The 27015-nt window shown below is 37.7% G+C and overlaps 1 protein-coding gene across 5 annotated transcripts in view; it reads left to right on the top strand.

The window, feature by feature from the left end:
• LOC133163222 (transcription factor 4-like) overlaps positions 1-27015 on the top strand; it is a 117686-nt gene that overhangs the window by 42412 nt on the left and 48259 nt on the right. For all 5 annotated transcript variants that reach the window (XM_061292885.1, XM_061292888.1, XM_061292886.1 and 2 more), the window contains exons 7-9: positions 12148-12206; positions 20592-20718; positions 22207-22256. In XM_061292885.1, the coding sequence (XP_061148869.1) occupies positions 12148-12206; positions 20592-20718; positions 22207-22256 (236 nt within the window). The remainder of the gene's footprint in view (positions 1-12147; positions 12207-20591; positions 20719-22206; positions 22257-27015) is intronic.

Genomic DNA, 27015 nt, shown 5'->3' with positions numbered 1-27015 from the left:
AGAAAAAAAAACCCTAAACTTTTGTCAATTTCAGGCTATGTCTATATGCTCTATTTTCATTAACAACACAGGACAAACAGTCAGCCAAACCGTAATAATAATAATAATAATAATAATAATTAATAATAATAATAATAATAATAATAATAATAATAATTAATAATAATAATAATAATAATAATAATAATAATAATAATAATAATAATAATAATAATAATAATAAGCATCCTGGTCAATTTTTTAATTTAGTTTTAAGGTCTCTTCTTTTCTTTTTGGTAGTTTTTTTTTCAGATCTAACTCACTGTCCACAGTTTGTTTAGTCTCGCTCTGTCTCTCTCTCTGTGTCTCTTTCTCTCTCACTATTTTTTCTCTCTTCTTTATCTCTCTCTCTCCCTCCTCTCTCTCTCTCTGTACCATATGGTGTACCATGGTACATTTAGCTTGTCACTGATAATGGATGGCTATGGAAGCCCAGTTTTGCTTTAAGCACTAGCTTGCTGCTTGCTGCCTTAGCATAGTACGCGTGCGAGTGTTATATGATGGCTGCTGATGCTTTCGACTGTGATATGAGAAATCATGAAGCAAAATCAACCTCCAAAATTCCCTCACACGCTGTGTGTCACTTGTCTTCCTTCATGTGGCGCTCACTTCTGGGTGGCCACTCTATTCGCATATTTAAAGGAACAATGGAGCGACGTTTTACGGCCTTCATTTTCCTTTTAGAAATATTATAAATTTTGTTTTTGATTTATTATTAGAGACTGTGATTAAAGTGCCTTCATATGTGTGTATATATGTAAATAATTTACATATATAGTATATAGCTGATTCTTAATTCATTAAAAAAAAATATTAATAATCCTACAACATGATATAAATAACATTTCAAATATTTTGTGTAAAAATGCCAAAGCAGCAGTTTGTGATCAATTAATAGGGTTACTGACAAAACATGTGGCCTTGACTGTTCAGTTGTAGATTTTGGCTCTGTTGTCATTTAGTACATCATCGTATTAAAAATTATATACACCACTAAAATATTATTCAGGATGATCATAAACAGGGAATAACATACAATCAATTTAAAATCATTTTGCAATATGGCATATAACATTTAAACATCACAACATCCAACTTGCATTCTTTGAACTCTAAACTTTCTTATGTCCAAAATACACACTGAAAGCTGGATGTAAGTAATATAATGCTTGGGCTAAAAAGTGACTTGTCACAGCCAAGTAACTTGGAGACGTTGACACCGTCAATGACAGTGGTCATGGTAGTCATGCAAGATGACACCTCTCTTGTTTTGTATTTCTTTTTTTAAACCCTTTTCTCCCGACCCACTCGAACTCAATCCACTGCTCGGTTTTCCTCCTCAGTTGTTTCCTCCTCTGGCTTGCCTCTCCTCTCTCCCTGCAGCTGTGTTCTCCTTTTTCTCTCCAGCTGTTACAACCAATCACCTGCTCCCCCCTTACACACACACACACACACACACACACACACACACACACATACACACACACACACGCACACGCACACAGACTATAATTATAGAATATGTGGTAGGCGTGCCAAAAGATGTGAATAAACAAAAACAAAATAAAAATACTGATCGATCATGAACACTAAGCTAAGCTTAAACAAATCATGCCAATTTGTCTCAACTGTACTGTCTGTGTAAATGCGAGAACCGAGGTGCCAAAGTCAAACCAAGTTTCACCCACACTCGCAACATTTATAATTTGATCAAAAACAAACATGTTACTATGATCTCTTAGATTGCCCCTTTTTTCCCCCCATTTAACCGTTACATTTGTCAGTTTTCATATTTATTTTTACAAATAGTTTTTTTATTTTTCACACTGAAATATGCCATTGAATTTTAGTAGAAAAAGTCAACTCAACAGAGCAATCATGCTGACTCGGTTGCATGCAATGTTTCACTCGGAATCACCGCTTTTATGTCCCGGCCGTTAGTTTCCATGGTAGCCGACGGGAGTAAAATGGTTCCCATGCATCCAGGGCACTGCCATGGCAGTTGTTGGCACACTCTGAATGAGACTGTGGCTGAGCGCTTTAATTCCCGATTTATGCCTGTATAGGTTGAAAAAAGCAGTGTGACACCATCAGGGAGGTCAGCTACTACAAGACTAAAGACAACATTTTGCCCTCTGTGAGAAAGTCAAATGGTTAATTTCACACCTTGGTTTGCGATTGAATAAATTGTTGATTTCTTCAACAATTATCAAAGCTTTATTGTGTTACACAAAATACCTAAATTCACCCTGAGTCTTCAATTTACCTAACATTCATGTTTATGGAACAATTTGAGGAAGACACTGCCACTTAACCACTTGCTTTACTTTACCAGCCTCAATGGAAAATATGAAAAGCATAAGGGAAGGCAGTTTTATTTATATAACGCATTTCATACGCAAGACAACTCAATGTGCTTTACATAAAAAGGATTAAAAAACAAAGAACATAGAGCATAAAAAAGGAAAACATACAGAATATAATGCATACAAAATCAAGAATAAAAAAATAGAAAGTATTAAAAAACAAAGAGCATAGCGAGAAAGAGAGGATTTAATTAAGAATACGCTGCGGTAAACAGTAACGTTTTTAGCCTTGATTTAAAGGAGCTGACAGTTTGAGCAGACCTCAGATCTACGGGAAGTTTGTTCCACTGATGAGGAGCATAATAACTGAATGCTGCTTCTCCTTGCTTGGTTCTTGTGTTTGGGAAACACAACAAGCCAGTTCCAGATGACCCGAGAGGTCTGGATGCTTCGTAAGGAACTAAGTAATAATAATAAGCAGAAAGTGTGTGCATCCTTCTGAAATCAGGTGATGACCATCTTTCTTGAGTTTTAAAATGTACTCCATGACATCTGTCCTCCTGCTTCCATCCCTGACAATTCTGTGTATTGCCGCCCTTTACATTTCACTTGTCCAACAACGTGTGGGAGCAGATATGTCATTATGTGGAGCCAGGTGGTCAAACTGAAATCACACAAAGCATATCAGTGACGCGGTGGTCAGAGGATGTGCAACTCCAGTGACAGCCATGCAGGTGTTTGAACGTTGTCACAATAGTTTAAATACAGGTATTGTGTTGGCCCAATGCACCTGGGCGTGTAAGTAGAGACAATACGGTTTGAAATTGCTGAGGAAAGTTAGCTTGTACATTCGACAACCAGAAATTGAAATTAGGCTATTCCAGGAGGCCACCTTCAATTTGACTCCATAAGAAACAATCAATTTTATCTTTCAGAATAAAGTTAAAGCATGGTTTATTTTAATCGTGAAACGTGAAGCAACAAAACATGAAGGAAAGATTAATTTAACAAATTGTATTTTTGTTATTTCTGGAACAAATTCTTCTGGAATATCAATGGCAGGTTGTAGTTCCTGTTGTGCTAACATATTTTCTAATAACAATTTTGATACAAAACAATTCATAAAAAAAAACAGGATTTGATATTTTGACATTTATTGTTTGCACATTGTTCAAATATTTAATAGTAAATAATGTCACAATACAATACAAACACTACTACATTCCAAACCTACTCACAGGAAGCGTATCATTTGCCACATCTAGCACATCCTAAACAAATAGGCTAGCAGATAAGACTAGCAATATGTTGTTACGTCATGTCAAACTTGTTAACTCATTTGCAGTGACATCACAGGAATGAGAGTAGCAGTAGTACATACAAACACACACAAACAAAACTAGTGCAGTGAAAATTCACATTCTAGCAACAATCCCACTCTGTGTTTTTTTCCCCCGTAATTATTATTATTCACACTGATCAAACTCGTCAGCATCATTCATTAGATAAAAAGACGACAAACTATTGATGTTGCGCTTACAGTATATAAGTTGTACACTGTCACTTATTTTTATTACTTTATTTTGTTGTTTAATTGAGAATTGTTCATATTTTTAAAAAAAGAAAATACTCCCAGGAATGTTTTTTTTACGTTCCTTTTTTACATGCCCAAAATAGATCCTCAATAGATAAGCCATTTTATGTTTTGCATTTCGTTTCCTTACTGCATGGAATGTGACGTGAAATTTGACCTTCAAACTAAAGGACTGTTTGGGTTAACTGTTTCAACCACTTAAAATAATAATAATAACATCTTCACACTGCTACTACAAAATAATGTGAGTAAACAAGAAATAGGCAAGTAAAAATATAACTGCAAAGGAGCATTTGTAAGTGTGAGCGAGAAAGTACAAGAGAAGAGAAGTACACACGTTTAGACACAGACAGGTATGACAGCCAGAAATCAGAGTGTGATGCTGAACCCTGATATCCTCTGACCTTTGACCCACTAGTCTGACAGCACCTGACCCCTCATCCATCTCTATTGGGTCACACCTCCTCCTCCTCACGTATAGACAGACAGGTTGAATGAGAAAGAAAGACTATAGTTACTATTTCCACTTACACCTAAAAAGTAGAATCATGGGGCACTTTCAATCAATTTTTTTGTTATTATTGATTTACTGCAAAGGTTAAAGATTTATAGAACAATCCAAATAATTCAATGTATGGAAAAATATACTTTGCAATATGGCAAAATAATTTGAAAGGAAGCTCTTTTTATCATCTGAAGTCACAAAGAAAATGCAGTTTTGTATTTCAGCTGCAGTGAAATATACCGAGATACTGTATTGTTACATTGATACATAATGATGCCATTATAACTCCATTTTGATTGTGATGTACTTTTATTTTCACTGTCAAATACAAATTTACTGGGCAATCACTAAGACATTTCTTACAGCACAATTTAGTTGAACTAGAATTGAAATTATACATTTATGGCATATAATTACTGTTCAGAATGCAAATTTAATCCATTTGCGTGTTTGTTCTTAGAATGATCTCACTCGTTGACTTGCACTGTGTACAATGTGAGTAAGTTATTAGTAACAGAGGAACATTTCCAACATCACAGTAGGTTAGCTGTCACTATAGTCAGTAATTATGTGTAATATTAACTCGCTGTCTTTGCTTTAAATAACTGACAATATGATAATAATCTAGTTCTAGGGACTCCAAAAAGTCAGCTCGATGTTCCATTGCTCATACTGTCCTCTTTTAGAAAAATGCCTGTACAGTGGTCACTCTGCCTCATAATGACTCAATGATATATAAATGTCCCGGAAGGGTCCTGTTTGTTTTTAAACAGGACGACATTGGACTGTGTGCTCTGCCGATAAATTCTGGCTCAAGTCATTATACGACCTTGTTAACAAAATAGTGTATACTTATTGTGCACCAGCCTGTGCAGCTCCATCTCATTGTCTTAATAAGGTGCCCTTTAATTAACAGTAAATGCACTGTGTCATGCACCTTTGTACTGTATGCTTGGTATGAAGGCTTTGCCTTGCATTACAAGAAGAATGAGCCCACAATGCACCTGACCACACCTCATTTAACCAGCGACACGCGGCCATAAGTGGACAGATGGGTACAAGTTCATCTGCCGATTAAACAATGTCAGCCCGAACTTGAAAAAAATTTATTTCTGTCTTTGGCGGGGGCATCAATAACTTTAGCTGGTAGTAGGAATTGATGCGTCGATTTAAATGGGTGAAAATACTGGATTTGAACATTTCTCTAAATTATTTTGTTTTTGGGAATCACCACTACCCCCCCCCCCCCCCCCCCCATAATGTCTATATACATAAAATCTAGTTTGAAAGTGTGAGAATTGATCTCCTTTACCCACCCAAAAAATATATATATGTTCACCAAAATATACATTACATTTATAAAATAAATATTAAATAAATACATCCTAAATCATAAAAATATTAATTAAGAATACTAGGCAAACAAATGGATGATTTAATTCCTGCCATAGTGATTTATACAAGAAGGACATTTTATAAAATGAGAAGGGAATTTGTTTTCATTGTTTAACACGCTCCGCTCGTGTTTCGGGCCTCCCGTTAGTGACATGAAAAGCTTCTAGGTCACAAGCGTGTGTATTTATTTAGCCAGATTGTGTGAGCGTGCTGCCTTCTGCCGTGTCGCCTGCGCTGCTCATTGTGCCGCACTTTAATACTTACCATATTGTGCTGCTAATTCAAAATTTCACACCTTTCCTCTTGTTGCTACCTCTCCCTTTGTCTGCCTGCGTCATTTCCCATTCGTCGCAAGCCCGAAGACAAGAGAAAATGTGTTAAATCCATCTCTAAGAGCCTTTTCAATTCGGCATTAGCAGTTGTCATCTGTTTGCTACACAATACGAGGACACAATTTAGCATCCTTTTTCTTTACTCTGCTGCTAAATATTGTCTCATCAATAATAGAAAGACTCCGAACACACACAGACATTTATTTCTAGGTAATCCTGAATGTTTTATGGCAGATTTTTCTTTTTTGGTCTGTTTTATTGTCTTGCGAGCATAATTAGAGTATGATGTTTTCTTTGTTTGTTTTTGGAGAAACAAAGGCTTAGTGCCTCGTGGATGTTAACTCCGGATGCTGTTGCGTCCAAGGTTTGGGTGGAAGTGCTGCCCAAAATCCTCAAGACAAAGACAATGATTATTGTGAGGAAAATATACAGCCTGGAAATATTGGAATCATGTGAAATGTTCATTCAGAAACAATTATGAAATGAGGACTAGAGGGTTACCATTTACCAAAAACAAGGTAGTTAAAAAGATATATATATAGTAACACAATAGTCTGCCTAAACCTCCTGCAGAGTTTCAGGTGCCATGTTTATTCCCCACCTCCCAAAAGATCAGAGCAAACCAAAGACAGATTGATAAATTTCCTGACTACTTTGAGTGATGCCAAACGGAGTCAGGCCCCAACCAAAGTAAATGCCATGCCATGGATCGAGAATAGAGAAGGAGAAAAAGGAAGGAGGGATGTAAGGGTGGGGGGGGAGAAGATTTGGGGCTCTAATGCCAGCCTTATGCGTCTTTTAGTCGTTTCCGCCGCCGGGGCTTGGCACCGACACACCACTGTCAGCCCGCCAACAAAAATCTGCAGTGCCTGCCGCATTTCAGCAGCCCTGTTTTGTCTGAGAGCAACACACAGCGACACATTTTTACCCGTTATGCATAATTACGGTTTGCTTTCACATAATTTTCACCAAACTGTTTTAATGTAAGAAACATGTGTAATTCAAATTAAGATAAAAAATATTTGTCGATTTGCAAAAAATATATGTATGGGGATTTTTTTACCAATGTTTTCTGTCATTCTTAAAATACACAATAGAGCTTGGAAGTATTAGTTTGAAAATAGTTGGAAGCCGGTATAGTGTGGCCTCGTTTGTTGTTTGTGCTGTTTGTCTATTGTTGCCGGTGTGGAGGAGGGGTCGATTTTATGTGTTCGGATGAGGTTTGGAATGGGTAATGAGGACTTTTTGGCATCCAGGATGGGGGGGACTGCTATTTGGTACCTCTCGCACAAACAGAGAACAACTGTCTTGGCGGCTTCAAAATTTTCCGATTTCCCTTTTTTATTGACAATATATGTTAATTCCTTTCAACTTTTCAGTAGACATATACTGTACATTCTTTTCAGTCTCTTTCAGGAAAATGAGTATCCAACTTAAGTCCTAACAAGATCAAAATGTTTTATGGAAGTATATGAAAAAGTATAAATGCAGTCTATAACACGATTGACTGCCAAGAGGTACAGAGGGTAGCCCGCCTTTTGCCAGGTCCCCGGGAACCTGGACTGGAAATATTTGATCGGCGAGATCAGTGACATCCTCCCAAATAATACCGTGTGGCTAGTGGCAGCAGTCACGGGCTACGTGGTTACGGCGTGCAACTTCTCGAGTCGTTCTCGACGCTCGTATACGTTCATCTGTTTGATGTATTCAGTCGCTCCAGTGCCAAGAGAAAAATGCCTGCTGGGAGTATTGGGGGGGGGGTGCAGGGGTGATGTCTGTTAGACGCGGGTTACTCATCGTCCGTCGTCTGTTAAATTAACATTGGTTCCAAATAAATGTTATGCTTTTTGTGGGAATACATAGATGCAACTTCAATGCCAAAAGAGTTTCAGGTTGTCTGCTTGTGCGTGACACACGTGCGAGTGTGTGCGTGTGAGTGTGTCACTACCTTTTAGACTTTGGGGAAACTTCTGGACCGGTGCCCAGCGATGTCATGGAAACGCTTGAATCGCTTGGAATGATTCATGTCTGCGTAGAGCAACCATCACACCCTCCCCCATAACACACACACAAACGCACACACACACACAAACACACACACACGCACCGAAACAAGGAGTTAAACCCTTTTTCTAGCCATCTTCCTCCCCCTTTTACCACCCTATCTCTCTTCTCTACTCTTTTTATTTTTTTGCCATCACTTCGGCAACTCACACTATTAGTCATATTGTTTATTCAAATCGACTCATTATATGCATGTCAAAAGAGATCATGTCTTCTAAATGATTCCTTTCACACCAACAAAGACTTGACGTATCTCTCAAGCTTGGAAAGAAAGAGCCTCGACATTGCCGTTGATTCTGTGAGCAATTTCATCCTGCAGCATCTTTTTCTTCATTCTGATTAAGAGCAATGAATGTCAGGGGGACGGGGGGGGGGGGGGGGGGCAACCGTGCAGTTTATGCGTTCTTGTAAAATTAAAGAGTGAACTTTTGAAATAAAACTAGATGCGTCCGATATGATTGAGTAAAATAGAGATAATATTGTTTTCAACATTCATTAAAGATTGTTGCCCTCTTTCCATTAAAATAAAATATTTATAATAACCAATATTTTTCGAGAGTGAAACTAAATACGAGATGTTAGATAACAGATTTATTTTTACTTATTTTCTGTTTTACTGTTAAGATGGGGGGGAAAAGGTACAAGCGTAAATTCCATCACAGTTTCTCTCATTATTATTATTGCAGTTATTACATCAGACGATGGTCTGAGGTCCAAAAGGAAAACATTACAAAACATTCACACACATCAAGTATTTGCTTTGCTTTGTTTGTTGTGGTTCTATGTTGAGGATGTGGCACATTCATGAAAGCGTTTTCGTAAATGAAGGCCTGTTCAGGGAGCGTCTGGTGTTAGCTCATAGCCGAGCTGGGTATCATGGTTCCTCTCAACTTGCCAGGGAACTTATGTGTCTCCCGGCATTGTGGATTAGCAGGGATTTGGTCCTCATTGCTCACCGACTTCTCTATGGGCATTATGCAGCCCAGTGGACTGACCTCCCCTCCTCCATCTTTTGTACCTTTGCAGCCAGCACACTTTTTTCAAGCAGTGCTCTGTCTGGGGGTGTTCACCAGAGAGTTTGTTTCGGTCTAATGTTACCATTGGATTCTCGAGAAGATTAGCAAAATCAGGTTCATGAATGATGTTAACTCTTATTATTTTTTTATTTTAATTTGTGTCAAAAGATGGAAAACACCAGGAATCCCCATAAGGAAAGCGCACCTAAGATGATGACATACATCGTGTGTGTGCGTGTGTGTGGAAAGGGGGATCAGTGTGTGTCGTCAAACTTGGATTTCAGTAACAAATTCTAAACTGAAATTTATCTCATACAGAACTAGTTTTCTCTTGTCACCTGAGCCCCTAATAAGAGAATTTTTCCCAGCACTATCGTTTCCCTGAATCCCAAATTAAATTGCAAAATACATTTTAAGTTTACAGGGTAGGAAGTGTCACAATAACATAAAAATAAAGGGACTTTGAGGGAAAAGTAAAAGCACAGACAGTTGTCAGCTTTTTAATGTGAAACCACTTCCTGATTGTTTTTAGGACCTCACACTTTGTAAATCTTTTTCCGTGGATAATTATTCAGGAATCTTTGAGGTCAGACCCCCCCAGTGTAGCATGTTTATAATCTGTGTTGTGTTCTTACAAGTCCTGCCAAGTCTATGATGGATGAGTCTGTCATTGAAAGATGATGATGTTTCTTGATTGGGGAACATGATTCATTCGTGCTTTGTGTTCTGACTGCACTAAGTTGTTATGTGCTAGGTTTTGGCAGAGGCACAAACAAGTTCCTAAGCCATTTCAGTTGTTGGAGTCGTCCTTCTGAGTTTGTGTCGGTGTGAGACATTCAGGGTTAGACGTTACAGTAAATGTTTATATAGTTGTTGTCAAGGATTATTTTCTCGAGGTGAGATTCACAAAGTTGACCTTGAACTGTCAAAGAACATTCTGAGGTTTTATACTCTTTGTTCAGTTTTAAATCCACCGCACTTTTTCTATTATGAACAAGGCTGAATCAGAAGCCAGAGGAACCGCAAAATGTCTACGTAGTAAACAAGTTTGGTAAAACTTCCCCAGGTGTTTTGTATTGAAGAGTGACAGACACTGAAACAACTCAAATTTTATGCAGTTTTTTTGGACTGTGATCGCTTTTCTCCATTCTGATGTTTGTCTGGTTGGTTCATGTTTTTTTTGTGAGGAATTGTGTGATTAGGTGGTTGCCAATTGCTTTTTCCTTGGATTTGTTTTTTTCATTTTGTTTATTTTCCTCACAAGTGCAATAAGTACATTGAAGACCACATCCTTTTGCAGGCAAAAATAAAATACAGGCATAAAAACAATTCATTTGGCAAAATCTAAATAATGCAAAGAAATAAAATAAAATAAATGTGGACATCTCTGTCTTCAAGGGCCATGCATTTAAATTAAGAATACCACAAAAAAGAGAGTTGAATGCTTTATGATAGCCTTTGTGTTGAACTGGTAGTAATGATGTAATTTTTAATGCTTTTGAATATTTATGCTATAGCAGTGTTTGCGTGTGTGTGCGAGTGTGTGTGTGTGCGTGTGTGTGTGTGTGTGTAGGGGGTCCTGAATTGGCAGATTTTTCTTTGCCATGCGCAAATATGTATATATATATATATATATATATATATATATATATATATATATATGTATATGTATATGTATATGTATATGTATATGTATATATATATATATATATATATATGTATATGTATATGTATATATATATATATATATATATGTATATATATATATATATATATATATATATATATATATACACACACACACACACACACACACACACACTGTATATCAGGCTATACTGTGTATTGCACACATTTGCATGTGTGGGTCTGTATACCAGTGATTGTTAGTATGTGTGTGTGGTGGGAAGGGCTGGGGGGTAAGGGGGGGGGGGGTGGGGGGGGGTCTTTGTATATGTGCCAAACCAGTCCAGCTGGCATCAGTGGTAGCTGAAGCTGAGGCCCCTGGATCAGTCACATACACAGCAGCGCAAATGCACACACGCGTACACACTGTCAACCACATCCCCACTTTCTACGCCTCTAATTATCAACCTCTTCTGCATCGACTACCATGTTGGCATGTATTCAGCCCCATCCATACATGTCTGATTCAAACCCTTCACCATGTACACGCTTCATTTTCCTCCACACACGCTCACTATAAAACGCCTTCATTTCATCGCGTATGGCTGCACCAACCACAGAATGTAATTACACACTAGCAGTGGTTTGATATTTAGACTGGCTGAAGATTTAAGGCTTTATCCAAAAAGGTTTGCGTGGTAAAAATAGGCTTAAAGTGGTCCCACAGTTCCGACGAGAGCAGGAACGCCTGTTCAGAAGCTTGAGGGGAAATTATCTTTTTTTTTTGGCAATACGCTGCGGTGGTCTGTACATGTTCTCAATTTGCAGATGCCTCTATTTGCCCAGCCACACATAGTGAAATTGTGTATAAAAATGGTGGTCGGTTACCTGCCAATGGTGTGCCTCCCTGTCACGTGTGATCAGGACTTGGCCTGCATACGAGGAGCCAAGGGATAGGTGGTTGTCGTTTTTTATGTCAACAAAATATTCAGAGAAGGCAGGTCAAACCTTTTGGAACCTGATCATCAACAAATAGAATACACGTTGTCATTGCTGCGTATTAAAGTATATTATATAATAATAAAAAAATACTAATAAAATTGGAACCAAGGAGTACTTTTGACTGATTTTTCCTTTTAGTTAGATTAAGAATGAGTCAATCTGCTTTAACTGTATAGTGACTTGAAAAGAGCACTCTGTTTACATTTTGTACAATAACACGTGTCATCTTCTAACTGTATACTCTCTTTTTTTTTTCTCCTGTCTGCAGGTAAATCAGAGAGGAGTTCATACTCATATGGCCGAGAATCGAACCCGCACTGCCACCAGGTCAGTAAAAGAGATCAAATTTAGTATTTTATGCTGTATGCAAAAATCTAGATTGCATATGTTGTTGTTGTGGTTGTTAATTGAGGATATTGCAACTAGCTTAACTTCCAAAGCTATCATTTAAAGCACTGCTGCGGAAAATAAATAAATAGAAGGAAGTGCACAATCTGAAAGTCAGTGACAAAGACAAACCTTTAAAGTTGGAAAGGTGGGATCACAAATAATTAATGGGACTACACGAGAGGGCTAGAACAATTTAAAATAATGGCTATTACACAAGGCACAATAGACTAACACAGATTACAAGAAAGCTCAAAAGAAAACATAACACAGCTAAATAGCAGACATTATGATCAAATGGAAGTGGTTAAAGACTATTAATGATGGTACAGGTAAACATGCCGAGCACATGTCAGATATTGTTTTTTATAAATGACATTGTATTTTTATAGCTGCAGATTTCAATTGTATTAAGCTATTGATTCTATGTAATAAATGAAAGTTTTACATAAACTACAAAGCATGTTGTATGTAGACTATTGAAGACGGTTTCTTGGGGCGAAGACTTGTAATGTTGAAAAATCAATTCAGCTCAGTGCTTACAAACTATACTTCACCCATTAGAAAATACAAGTTCAGAAAATGTACAGATGCTAGTTTGATGTTACACAGGTTTCATCATAGTCATGCTGTCCGCTGTGTTGCCTGAGAACGACGTTATGGGTTTAATCAATTAAAGCTTATCAAAGGGATGTATGTCCTTGTGAAAGTCAGTGGAATGAAAAGATGTTAGAAAGCGTAATGAATATGTATTATATCTCCCTTTTCAGCAGTGGTTCGCGCTTTGAATGAAGCTTCATTGATCCCTGAGGGACATTAGATCGTTTTATTTAACCGCTCGGTAACTGAAAGATACAGATGCCTCTAGTCACTACACCTTTCATTTGCAATGGAGCGTTTTATGGTTGAAAGTGGAATAATACTATACCCAATAACAGTGCCAATATAACAGATGCTACTTGAATTTTAAACATACACACAAAAGGTCTGTTTTCTTTTGGAAACTTTGGTTGGGGTATTGACAATCTACCATTTGCTTTGGTTACATTCGGTTTTGGAGGAGTCGTGCACCATTTTGGCATCATTAGTCTCCTAAAGTGAGTGAATATATGTCAAGAAAATGGATCTGTTCTTTGCAATTATTTAATGCGGGAATGCCATTCTGGGAAAGTGGTGGTAATTTGAAAGGGTGCCATTATACACAAACCTGCAGTAATGCCTTCATAAGATAAACCATGCCAATGGATTCTGCATGTTTCAAATGAAAACAAAAATACTCCAGCCATCCTCTCATTTTCAGTTTGGCTCACAACAATTGTTTGTGATTTTATGCAGATAACTGTATTTTATAATTTAGCTGGTTAAGTATTTAAAGCTCACGTCGCAGCCTTAAACATATTTTTATTGCGCAACTTTGAGAAGATATGACCAAGTAATTTACATGTCTCAATCAAATTGGTTTTCATTAACACAGTTGTTGTAAAAGTATAAAAGTGTAGCAACCAAAAGTGGTTGAATTCCCTTTGGGTAGATTTGTAGTTGTTGTTGGTTGCTGATATATGTATACTCCTGCTCTACTCTGACATCTATATTCACCAGAATATACTGTACGTGTGTTTAGATAAGAATAGTACTGTGTTACATAATTATATAATGAAAAAAAGCACAATATGCTTTTTTTCTTTCTTTCAGCCATCTTTACATTTTTTTAACAGTTCATTACTAATATGCGTTAACCTCATCTGAATTGTTTACAATTGAATTGGAATTCATCCAAGAATCTTTTTTTTTTCCCCACCCCTTAATTCCCAATGTGGACTTTGAAGGGCTTGTTTGGGTTTTCTGTTAAAAAAGAACAAAAAAAAACAGCTTCCTGCCTTTGATTTGAGCTTTTCCTTTGTGTAGCGAGGACGTAGGATGGCCTTGACAAGCTCAAGAAAATACACAAGAAAACACATAACGCAAGAAACAAGCTTTGGGGCAAGTTTTTAGTCTAAAATCATATTCACGTATCACTGCTGACAACTACATTTAGTTGAATAAACTATTAAATGTTAACTTGAACTTAACCGTCTTAAATCTCGTCACTCACATTTGTTTTATCCGTAGATTGTTTTGATGTGATGGATGGATGGATGGATGGATGGATGGATGGATGGATGGATGGAAGGACGGACGGACGGACGGACGGACGGACGGACGGACGGACGGACGGACGGACGGATGGATGGTTTCAATGCATCCATCCAAGCACTCATATAGTGCATGTATCAGGCTATCCATCCATCGAGCCCATTCATCCATTAATCTCGCCTTTTGTTATAGATTCCCAGATATTTTGTTTACGACCACCTCTTATATGCAGCTGTGGTCTTTATGTGGGGTTACAACAAATGGTAAAGGACAAAAATATTAACTAAATCAAACATTAATGCATCACTGGCCATTTTCCTGCTGAGCTGCAGTCAAATTATCCTTCCACACAGTCTGAATGGCTCTTGATGGAAATTGTTTGGAAATGGCAGATAAATTTACATGCTGGGCACAAGTCCAAAATCCTTTGGCTTCATCCTTGGCTGTTAGTGAAAATTCTGTCCTTGTAATAAAAGGAAGGAAAAAAAACAGTAAAATAACATTTAGAGGAGAAGATGAGCTCACATGGTGACAGCTGGCAGATTCAAATGACTTCAGTTTAATCTGCAGTCAAATAGATTTGTACTGTTTGAGTTTTGGGTTAATTTAGCTTTTAGTTTCGCACTTGGCTTCGGTGTTTGTTGAAGATTGTGAAAGTTATTATTTTTATTTTTTTACGCATTAAAAGTTTTGTTGTTTGTTTTAGGTTAATCTAACCCCCACTAAATTTCGTTTTTTTTTTTTTTAAAGCTCTTAAACTTATTTCATTTTTTGGCAAGCTATATACACTGTGTATTAATGTATACACATAATCAAATTCATGTTAACAAATGCATTCAACCACAAAACTCCAGTGGCACAAATGTTTCAAAAATATTCATTCAAGTGCAAAGGTGTCAGTAGATCTTTTGAAGTTGTTCCTAATGACTTTCAGTGTGAGACATTTTCCGACTGGTGTTTTATTTTCCGCCTGATACGGCATTTGCAGTCGTAATACACTGTCAAATACTTTATGTTGAATGATTGCAACATGAATGGCTGAGTGATTACAATAAGCAATTTTACATCAACAAAGGCAAAAAAAAAAAAACATCCAGTTAATGCTTTGGTCAATTGTGATTTAAAATTGCTCTTTTGGTTGCAGTCTTCTGCTTCATGTTGTGAACCTCTTTTTCATCTGAAGCTTTTCACTGGACCCAATTTTACATGAAACTACTTTGAAAAAGATTTACCAGTAGATTACATGTGTCATTTACAATCCAAAGTCCAGCTTTTATCAGTTTTCTTTATATGCTGGAGTTTATGCGTATAGTACAGTCCTCTGATTTTAAATTATTGTTTGCGGCTGGGAAAATTGAACCTCTGCCCAAACGAGGTGTGCTAAACTACCCCACCCCCTTAACCCTGTCAAAATGGTTTAACCTTATCTCTTTGTTTTTGCATTGATTTGGTACAAACCAAGTATTTACTTTTTTTTTTTGTTTTATCACAAATCATTTCACCGTCACGATTCCACGAGTCCAACTATTCTATTTCCATACCTCTTTGGTTAGGATGTTTGCAAACATGCTCATGTCTACTGGATAGCACATAAATGGTAAAAACAGAGAACAACAAGACAACATTTATATGTTCTCTATTATTAGTAATTAGGAATGTCACGGCCACCCAGTTCCCTGTTGAGTTTCACTGTCCTTTTTTTGCTTCTACAGAAGAGACAAACTGCATGCAAAACAGAATTGGATTTAAACAGCTCGAACCAAAAAGTTGTTCCGCTGTTTTCTTTTTGTACTGAGTAGTGCATGTTATATTTAAATTCAGAAATGGGACTCTGGCTTGGAGAAGCATTACTGAAAGGATGATTGGAGTAAAATTTAGAATGCCCTTTGAACTCCAGTATGTAAGACTTTAAAACAAACATTTATGATTTGATTTGTTTATTTTGGCAAGTACATAAACTACAGACATATTACGGCTTCATTTCACATTATGTTTAACATGACTTATCTAGTCTCTTTACAACCACGTAACAAACATTTATCTTCATTAAATTAAACATGCAGCAACGTTTATATATAGTAATTATTGTTATCTAGGCCCCTTCAAAACATAAATATTATCTTAATGTTTTATTAAAATAATGTTTAAATATGATTTTCTTATGAATCTGATCCTTAGGTTCCAAGTTTTCTTATTTCAGAAAATTCTAGTTTTCATCCAACTTATTAAGGATAATGCTTTGAACTGATGCTTGTGTGTGTGTGTGTGGGGGGGGGGGGTCATGTGTGTGTTTGTGGGTGTTAGCTAGGGGTGGCACAAATTGTCACTTTTGTGTCAACAGGTTTGAAAGAAAGTTACTTCTGTCAGCACTACTAGCTGCAAGTCTTCATCAGCCTTTTGAAACTTCTGTACCGCTTGTCCCCACGGGGCTCGCAAGCGTGCTGGACCCTAGTTTTTTTTTTGTAGTATTGGGTGACCATAGTCATGACAGTGATGAGGTGGCGCTGGTCTTCGAGAGAGGAGAAGGTAGATGTGGTAGGGGAGAAGGAGGCAAGTAAAGCAGGAACCAGAAATAACCAGACCGCTTCAGATGTGTGTGAGGCTGCCATACTGTAGAGTTGTACTCTTGTCCCAGCCAAAAATTAAACTTAGGACCACTTGACTGTAAGGCATCCGTGCTAACTGTTACCACACTGTGCTGTCATTGAATCAATTGAATTCAATTAATTTAAATCAGCTTTTAAACTGCGGTTGGGGCAAATTGGGTAAGATTTGTGGTTACACTGTCTTTGCCCTGAGTATGGTGAGTTGTTGGTTTCTGGTGGTTTGAATTTCTCTGGTATGCCTCAGGGTTTGAATCCCTCAGGAACCTGTGTGTGCGTGCGTGTGCTGGTATGTGTGTGGGGGGGCTGCATGCGCGCTAGTGTGTGTCAGCTGGAGCAAAGCTGGCGTACAGGTGTGCTGATGCTTGATCAGTATTTCCTTGCAATGTTTCTCTCACTCTCTCTCAACATTTCATGCAAAAAAAATATATATAGTATATACACACACACACACACACATGACTTGACTTAAGTCAGAAAATCTTAGGACTCAAATCGCTTGGCTAAAATTTATGAATGACTTGACTTTAGACTTTACTTTGACTTCAATACTCAACATTATTTTTACTTGAACTGCACAACTTGACAAATGACTTTCTTTATGTATATCTGCATATTCAACATAAGGTGACATAAAAAAAAAAAAAAGTAGGTCTGGTCGATAAATTTGTGCATCCGCAGTCATTACAGTGATAGCTGCCAAAGGGTTTGCTTTTGGCACATTGTAATTCTGTTCTTCTTAAAACACAAAGAGAGAGAAATTCATCCGTTTAAGTATTGCCAAAAGCGACTTCCGTATATTTTCTTTTTGTTATTCCTCTAACCACACCCATCAAGTATTCTCACTGCTTCAGCAAGATGACAAGCCTAATCACTGAAGGTCAGATTCACAGAACTCTGTGAGTTGCATTCAGCCATATGTCTCGATGAGTGTCATGGCAGAGACACTCATCTGTGTCCCTCGCAGTGCGTCTGTATTTGTGCGTTTCCCTCCCGGACTCTCTGGTAATCTATCTTAGTTCTTTCCTTCTTTGTGAGCAGCTGGCCACGAAAAGCCCAGTCAGCTCTGCAAGAAACAGACTCCACTGTTGTGTGTGTATTATGTGCATATGCATGAGTGTCACATGCATGCACATCCCAAATCTCCACTAAATATTTTGGCGCACTAGATGTCAAACAAGGGGACTGCTCAAACATTTTGCACTGATGTCATTTACATGTACAAATGAACCGGCGCAAGTGGTGCACATAAACTAATGGGATCTATAAAAGTATATACAACCGAGTGCAAGCAATCACAGTCCAAATGTCCTTTTTATGCTAACAGATGGTAACGATCTTGCGTGATACCCGTGTCAAAATCTTTTATTTTTTACAGTTATCAATATGAAATTTGTCCATTTTGTATACGTGAGTAGGGATGAACGAGTACCGATATCGCGTATCGATTGATTTGGATGCATCACACGCTGGATCCGCACACTTATTGATATTTGGCGGCTTGGTGGTGAAGTGCTGCCTCCGTAAGGGAAAATACAATTGTCTGTTTGGGCTGCTTCCATAAGTAATAGCCGCTTGCCTTGTCCCAGCCCCTTAGCACCACCCCTGGTCAGAATGTGAATGAAAGCCATACTTACGTATTGACTTAGCACTTAACTCGCTTTGTTACTTGGTATCCAGAGTGACATTACTGAGTACAGTATATTACAAGTAAGGACACGGAGACAAACAGGTAAAGAGAGACAGTCAGACAGACAGATGGGTATTTTGTCTCTCCTCCAGCTCGTCTAGTTGCCACGGCGACCGTCTGGCCTGGCTCAGCGCTCAAGTACGAGAGGAGAAAAGCAAGAAAAGAAAGAAAAGCACCACAATCAATGAGACTCTTTTTGTTTTATTGGGAACCCCCTTTTACCCCAAGATGACACACGGTCTCACGGCGAAAGATGACCGAGATGGCGTGTGTGTGTGTGTGTGTTTGGGCCTTTGTGTCTGACTCCTTCTTGTGTGTGAGGCTGACTTTATTTAAGACAAGGACCCTTTTGTTTTAAGCAGGAGAATGGCACGGAGGCCGAGGCTGGCCCTGTAATTGGCCTACTTAGACCCTGCTTAGCATGAGAAAAGCCTTTCTTGGCTCAACGGTGCCAAGCTAACTCTTGTTTTCAACCACAGAGAGGACCAACGTGCTGATCAGAATTCAGATTAGTCTGAAAAACATCCACTGCTACCTCACAAATACAGTCCTCCACTCTCTGCTTTATACACACTGCACGCTAATTACTCCACGACAAAGCCGGGCGTTCGGGAGGGGGGATCTACAATTTAACAGAGTAGTGGAACACTCTATTTACAGAAGGGAGGAGGGTCACTTTTTCACCTCTTTATTCGTCACTAACTTTTTATGCCTCTCTGAAAAAAGTTCCCATCCATCTTTCCTTCTGTGTCTTATTTGTGCCTTCGCTCTTCCACTGATCAGCCCAGCCGGCACTTGTTGCTGCAGAATGATTGAACTTAATTAGAGCGACAATGTGAGAGGTGTTTGGAAAGTCTGAGTTGTGAAACAGGGTCACAGTTAGAGGAGGGAAGAAGCAGCACAGAGGAGAAGTTAGATTCTGAGTCTCGGCAATGATGTTCCATCCATGGAGGTACTGTAAATAGTTTCAAAATGCTCGAATGTATTTTCCCGTTGTTTATAGTTTCTTTGTCTAGCTTTTTGCCTTATCCTTATTATTATTATTATTATTAATAGTAGTAGTAGTAGCCGCAGTAGTAGTAGGCGTTGCCATTGTGTCATAGAATTACTATTATACTTTCAAAATGGAGATTACTATAAAGACTTTGTTTTGTTCCATTTATGTTCCAATTGTATTGGTGGTATGATTTCAATTTTTATTGCCGGGGGAAAGTCCTGGCAGCATTAGATAAAGTGATTTGAGTGCTTTGATTTTTTTTGCTTGAATGAAAACTTAAAAGTACTAAAGGTAAAGATTAAAATCTCTTTAGCAACCAGTCCAATTTAAAAAACAGCCCTTTTAGAACTTCTAAGCAACATCCAAGTCTTCTAGCTGAGACGGCAGGCTTAAAAGAAACAAACAAACAAATAAAAACAGAGCTTTTGTGCATAGTTGTCGGTGTCTTGGATCACTTATACAGATGAATACACTTGATATATTTATTTAATTAAAATTTAGAATTCAGATTCCCCCTCGAGTGTAGTGCAGCAGTAGCTCAGGCTGCTTCACAGAAATGATGAGCTCAGAGCGCTAGTAAACTTTTGCTAGTTCTGGGTCAGAAATGTCCAATTTCTCAGTATTCTGTTATTGTCTGAATAAACAACTTGTGAGATTCAATGTCTGGACATTTATATTGAAGCTGAAATGTATTCACAACATTGAGGACAATCATACAGAAGTGCAGAACACATGCCCAAATAACTATGCACTGTTTAATACAATTCTTAAAGTGTACACTTTTGTTTTGCTTGGACTGTCTGGTTGTTTTGTGTTATGCAGACTTTTTTTTTTTTTGACTGCAGACAAAATGGTTGGATTAACACTGCCTTTCTTTGTGTCCCACTCTGCATCTGGACCAGACACTTTTGGGCGGTGAAATGGGTTTGGGGAGTCCTGGTGCCACGTCGCCCACCAAGCCGCCTGGTCAGTACTACCAGCATTATGGCACCAACCCCCGCAGGAGACCACTGCAAATGGACTCTATGGGTAAGACTGTGCTTTTGATAAAGGATTTTTGTACACGTTACTTTTTTTCTACATAAAACACCAACAACATATAGATTGTGTCGCATAAAGTCTGTCACTATGGTTACCTTCAGATTGCTGGTGATTGTTTACACGCGTATATCTTATATCACTGAAATGAAGCCTGACATTTTTATATTTTTAATATTATGCAGTATCTAGTCTAACTATTTTTTACCTGAAATTTTAGGGGCACAAGTAGAGAATTTAGGGGCACGTAACGTAAAGTGAATTGTGTAAATAAAGTAAGGATTTTGTCCGCAACAAAAAAAAAAGCAAACAAGAATAATTAAAAATCACCATAAACCAACTGATTGGTCTCTAGAGCATCCATGAGTAGAAGAAAAATTTACTTGCATTTTCTTCAAATAATAGGAGGACAATATCACCATTTGGATAAGAAAATAGATCTGCAAAAAAACATACATATTAATGGAAAACAATTAAAAGAAATCTATATTTCTGCTATCAAGTGTTTGTTTTACTCTGTAATTGTCCTCTTTCTACCTTAAAGATTTTTTTTTCTGAAACCACAGTCATGTTCAAAGGTAATCAAAACAAATTAAGTGTCTTATCTATCTGGGATTTCTGGGCATGCTTCAGTAATCAAATTCCTCCTCAACATAATACACCACTGATTGAGTTTACGTTAGCATTTAGTGAGTCAAGGCTTAAGGTAATAGTTACTTCCTGATTTGATTTCATATGCTACAGTTTTCCCAAATAATAATGTTGATAATAATAACAAGTGCTGACTCCATTGTGACCAGTTTGAAATACAAAAATGAAAACCTTTTCAATGCAAAATACAATGTGAATTACCTGTTAAATATGCTGTGCCAGAATATGAGATTTGTCTTTTATTTATCTATGTATTCATGTATTTATTTTTTTGTATGTGTCGCCATTCTGACATGTCAGTTTGTAAGTGCGTTAGAAAAAGGAACCACATTCGGGACAATAATGCTCAAGTGTAGCCTTGGTATTGTTTGCCTTGATAGGACACGGAAAACACACACACACACGCACATGCACACACATACTCACACAAATGGTCCTGGGCCAATCTCCCCCAAAAAAATTCTTTCATTTTTTCCATCAAAGTCTCTCCTTCCCAGTTAATGGACTGCTTCTTTGCTCCCTTTGAAAGAATAGAAAACACTGTCCTAATACAAAATAATATAAACATAACCTGTTTTCTTTTATCAAAGCAAAAGGGGGGGAATCTAGCCTGCCTTTTCGTAGTGAGTCTTTTATATTTTCCGCATCTTGTTTTGTTCCCATTGTTTGCAGTCTTTGTAAATAACATTGACAGGCAGTTGCAGAAGTGTCCTTGCTCTTTCCTCGTTGCCAAATCGATTCAATCCAAACAAGAGCTGTCCTATTAAAAGAAATGCGGATGTTAAACTCTCATTTATTTGTTTTATTGTGTTGCCTATTTCCTTTCAGAACTTCATCCCAAAAAAGTACGGAAGGTCCCTCCAGGCTTGCCATCCTCAGTAAGTGATAACAATCCTCTGTATGATTGCTACTTGAAGGATGTGTTATTAGAGAAGTAGTAGTTGATAATCACTGAGCTGCTTTTGCCAGAGAGCAGCACAGACTTGTTTCGATGACTGAATGATGAGACAAGGCTGTTTATTATTATTTGGGTTTTAAAAAAAAATGTGTCTCAAAAAAAGAGAGAAAAATACATTTACTTGCATAAAACCTTTATTGACAGCACATAAGGTTGCGCGCTAATTTTACGAGGTTAGTGTCAGGATGACAAACTGCGTCCTGTTGTCTCTTTGTTCTCCAAGTTCAATTGATTTTAGCATTGAATGTGACCATTTTATGATGTGTGAATATTTGTCTATGAAGCAGTAAGGTGTAACTTTAAGATTTAATTGAATATTCAACGAGAGAGACTTGGTGATTGTATTGTTTTAAAGCTCGTGGTGTTTCGCTTTTGGACTTTTGGTTCCACAAATTCATGGATTTTCTTTGATTTGCTCCACAATTGTTTCTCAATTGATAATCTTGTCATCTTGAAAAGAAGATTGTAGCCATAGGCAGGTAAAATAATCCTATATTTTACGTGAGAGTGAATCTGTAAGCAATGAGCGAAAGTATTTCTGGTAAATTCAAACTAAAGGCGGCTGCTGCAAGCTTTTTTTTTGTGTGTGTGTGTTGAGAGACATTTGCCGTTGTTTGCCATTTGAAAGCGGTTTTATTTGGGCTGGTGACTGCTGGAAACAACCGGTTTTATTTGACCGTTTTCATCATTTAATTTCATTATTTATGCATGTAGAGATTTTTTGTTTGTTGTCTCCATCAAACTAGCTGGTAGAGTTATTTTTATTCTTCAACACTGACCTCATTAATCATCACTTAACGACTGCTGAATGCGCATGGTGTCAGCTGCCTATTTGGCTCAGCAGGAGTCCGGCTTTCTGTGACCTCGGCCTGCTTTGTCCCGGCTTCCTGCGCTCTTTCCTCTCTGGGCCTACATCATCCGCGTGTGTGTGTGTGCGCGTGTGTGCATGTGTGTGTGCGCGCTTGCATCCGCGCGCTTGAGTGTAGGAAAGCAAAGAGGAAGCACAAATTGTTTCACAGATTGATGCTTTTGGTGGCTTTTGTGTTTTGAAGCACAGTGTTTATTTGTTTTCTGTAACGTGATAAGGTTTCATACGAAATGGTCTTAACCTTGACTGGACAATAATGTTCTGGAAAATCGTTGTTGCTATTTAGACAAAAAATACTAATGATTTTTTTAAGAAAGAACTTCTGTCTCATCTTTACATCTTGTCATCAGCACACTGAGCGTGTGGGGGCCATTGATTTTTTTTAGACAAGATTCAACTCTGTTAAGTGTGTCAACTGCACACTGCTGATGGTAAAAGCCACGTTGGTTGTTTGGCCAATGGAGGTTGCCTTTGTATTATATTAAAGTTCATTTTTTGTCATTTCTTTCCACGCAAATTTGGTTTGCTGAGTCACTGATTTACTTTGAGAAACCATTAAATCACACGAGAGGAGAGCATTAGGCTAACATTAGTATGTTGTATAATTTTCTTGCTGTGCTCCTCTTATGGTGATTCATTTTAGACGATTGAAACTGAAATGTGACAAAACAAAGAGTGCACGTTGAGATTACCATCCAAAATGGCCAGCAAAAATTCAAGATAGTAGTGTCAATACATGAAACATAAAGCAATTAACATTTGCAATATATGCCAACGTTATTGATTTAGTTGTATTATTATTATTATTATTATTATTATTATTATTATTATTATTATTATTATTATTATTATTATTATTATTATTATTATTATTATTATTATTATTATTATTATTATTATTATACCAGAAGCAAACGTTAGCATTGTAGATAACGAAAGCTAGGAAAGATAAGACATACTATAGACCTTGACCCTGACCTTGATCACAACTCCAATTTAGTACCTTATGCCTTTTCTCTCTCTCTCTCTTTCTCTCTTGCTCTCACGCTCTCTCTCCTTTGTGTGTTTGTTTAAAGTTGACAGCGTTAATTAAATTAAACCAGGTCTTGCAGAAGGCACAGTAGGACAGCCAGGGGTCCCCAGTGGTCCACGGGTGGATGAGGGATGGTGGAGGGTTGGGGGTCGGCGGGGCGGTGCAGGACAGATTGTTGTTTGGTGAGCCACCCTGCCCCTCTCAGGCAGTTCTAGGCATTACAGAGTTGCGCCAATCCCCACTAATCAAATACTTTTAATAAAACATTTAAAAAATCATAACATTTTTATGTGCCAATTATTATTGTTTAGTGTATGAAACTGCCAAGTAAGAAAGGATACAGTTTGACCTGTCTGCCAACATGTTTGAAAAATGGTCAAATAATAAAATATGCACAGAAACCCAAAATGTTAATGTTTTTCATGTACAGATCACAGTTGATTTCGTGCCTATCCCTGCTGACTGTGAGCGAGAGTCAAGTTACCAATTAATTACATGGAGCTCAATAACATGTATGTGAGTCTGAGTGGGCGGTCCTCTCTCATGAGGCTCCGGTCACCTTGTCCCCTAGACTGCATGGCCAAAATTGAGTTTGGCGACTCGGGGCAGAGATATGGTGTAGCTACCAGTCTGGCTAAAAAAAAAAAACAATTGCAAATTGCAAAGAGTATGTGAGCTCTATAATGACAGCATTACTACCTACTACTGTTCATCAAGGTACTTTTCTTGTCTTGACCCCCCCCCGCCCCCTCTTGGTTTAATCCAAATCTTTTGCTTGTAGGAGCTTTGTGTTCTATTTGCTGTTTCCCATTAGTGCGGTCCTATCTATGTAGCAGACATTGGATTATTGATGTATTTGTCTTGTAAAGGTTAAGTGCGTATGCCAAGGATGGATTACAAAACATGACCAGTAGCCCACTGCCTGAGGCTGTCTGACCTTCCTCGGCGCCATAACATGTTGCTTTGTACGTCAAACAGTAGTGTGTGGTAATCTTCTGAAATCAACCACGATAAACTGAAAAAAAAGTCGAGGCATGTTTTGTCAAAATGATGCCTCATGTATGCATATTCTAACTGGGCATTGCCTTGAAGCTTCTGTTCTTACACTGATTGTAGTATTATAGTATTAACATTCGTTAGTTTTTATTAACTCGATAACTATATTTATTTTAATAATTGACGTTCATATGAATACATGTGTGATGACAGCTATAAAATTTGTTGACTATGCATCTGTAATCGTATTATTTTCTGGGATGTTCAGAAGTGACTGAAGTGTGAATCAGAGATTATTAGTATTGTTAAACAACGTTATTTTTGTTAGCATATCAGCAGCAGTGTCATCTTTACGTTAAACGTCAAAGTATTTTTTTTCCTCCCCCTTTCAGTTGATTATCTTGATTATCAGTTCTCTGTGAGTTACCTTGCCGGCGCACAAGACCAGCAAGTGTTCGGAGAGTGTTGCCTGCTGACAGCTAATTGCTCTGTGATCTTAACATGACAAGCTGTCAAAAGCTGTTTTCGAGAATTTGTGAGCCGAGGAAAAAAACACTGTGCAGTGTGTTTTTTTCTTTCTTTCTTTCTTTCTTTCTTTCTTTCTTTCTTTCTTTCTTTCTTTCTTTCTTTCTTTCTTTCTTTCTTTCTTTCTTTCTTTCTTTCTTTCACTTACTTACTTACTTACTTGGACTAAATTGGACATTACATCAACAATGAGCCACTTTTATCTTAAAATTGCACACTAAATAATTCTGACGGTACACGTTAATAAGAGAATGCCATATCGGCCAGTGCCATAGCAGATCCCTATCTTTAGTTTCTATAATATTGGCAGACCAACCCATGACACCCCTACTAACATTATTGCATATAAATATAGAGGAACCTATCAAGTTGGAATTTAAAAAATATGGACGTAAATCAACATTCCAAAAATGTGCATGATTTAAATGAAGTCCAGTCCAGCTGACCAGCAAACTTAATGAGGATAATGGGTATAGAAAATTACAAGACAGATGTTTTTACGTGTAATAGTGGGTAACTCCAGAACATTTTTAAATGGGATGTGTGCCACATCTGTAAAATAAATCACGGGAATATTACAACTTTGACATTGATGGTCTTAATTTTATACACAAATGTCAGAGTATTACTTGAATAGCCGTACAGTTAATCAAACTTTTATGATGGAGACACTGTGACCCTGGAATAGATTATTTCAGTTTTTATTATTTCCTTTATCAAAAATCAGAGGTCAATCCACTTCTCTGAACAGATTGTTAGTCCTCCGAGGTTTCACCATTTTAAAGGACACATACGATGGAAAATCTGCTTGTATTGTATACAAATATTTGGTTCTCTGGAGTGCCTGCCTACTCATAAATTGTGAAATTGAATAACCAAGTAAAATCTTTAGTAATATTAATTTGAGTTGTCGCCTTGGAATTAGGGCTGGGGGGGGGGGGGGGGGGGGTATTGTTTGGCAATGTCATCTGCCACACTGCGAGAATAATTGACAAATATATTTTTGTGAAGAAATGATGAGTCCAACAGTGGCAGTTCAATTGAAACACTCTCTAGGCGGTCACTTTGAGTGTGTGTGCGCGTGCGTGAGTTACGGTCTTAGATTAGAATTTTAATAGCATTAGCTTCTAATACATGACACTAAAATTGTCGCTTCTTGAAGTTGTTGGTGGAGTAGTGGGTGGGAATTTATTTAACTTACTGAATTCTTTTGCAAATTTGTTGTGTATTGCGTCGATGTAAATATAGATATGAAGC

This window comes from Syngnathus typhle, linkage group LG12 (genome assembly GCF_033458585.1).
Source record: "Syngnathus typhle isolate RoL2023-S1 ecotype Sweden linkage group LG12, RoL_Styp_1.0, whole genome shotgun sequence".
In the NCBI taxonomy this organism is placed as follows: domain Eukaryota; kingdom Metazoa; phylum Chordata; class Actinopteri; order Syngnathiformes; family Syngnathidae; genus Syngnathus; species Syngnathus typhle.
Note: the sequence above shows the minus strand (reverse complement) of the source record. Positions and strands in the feature narration are given on the sequence as shown.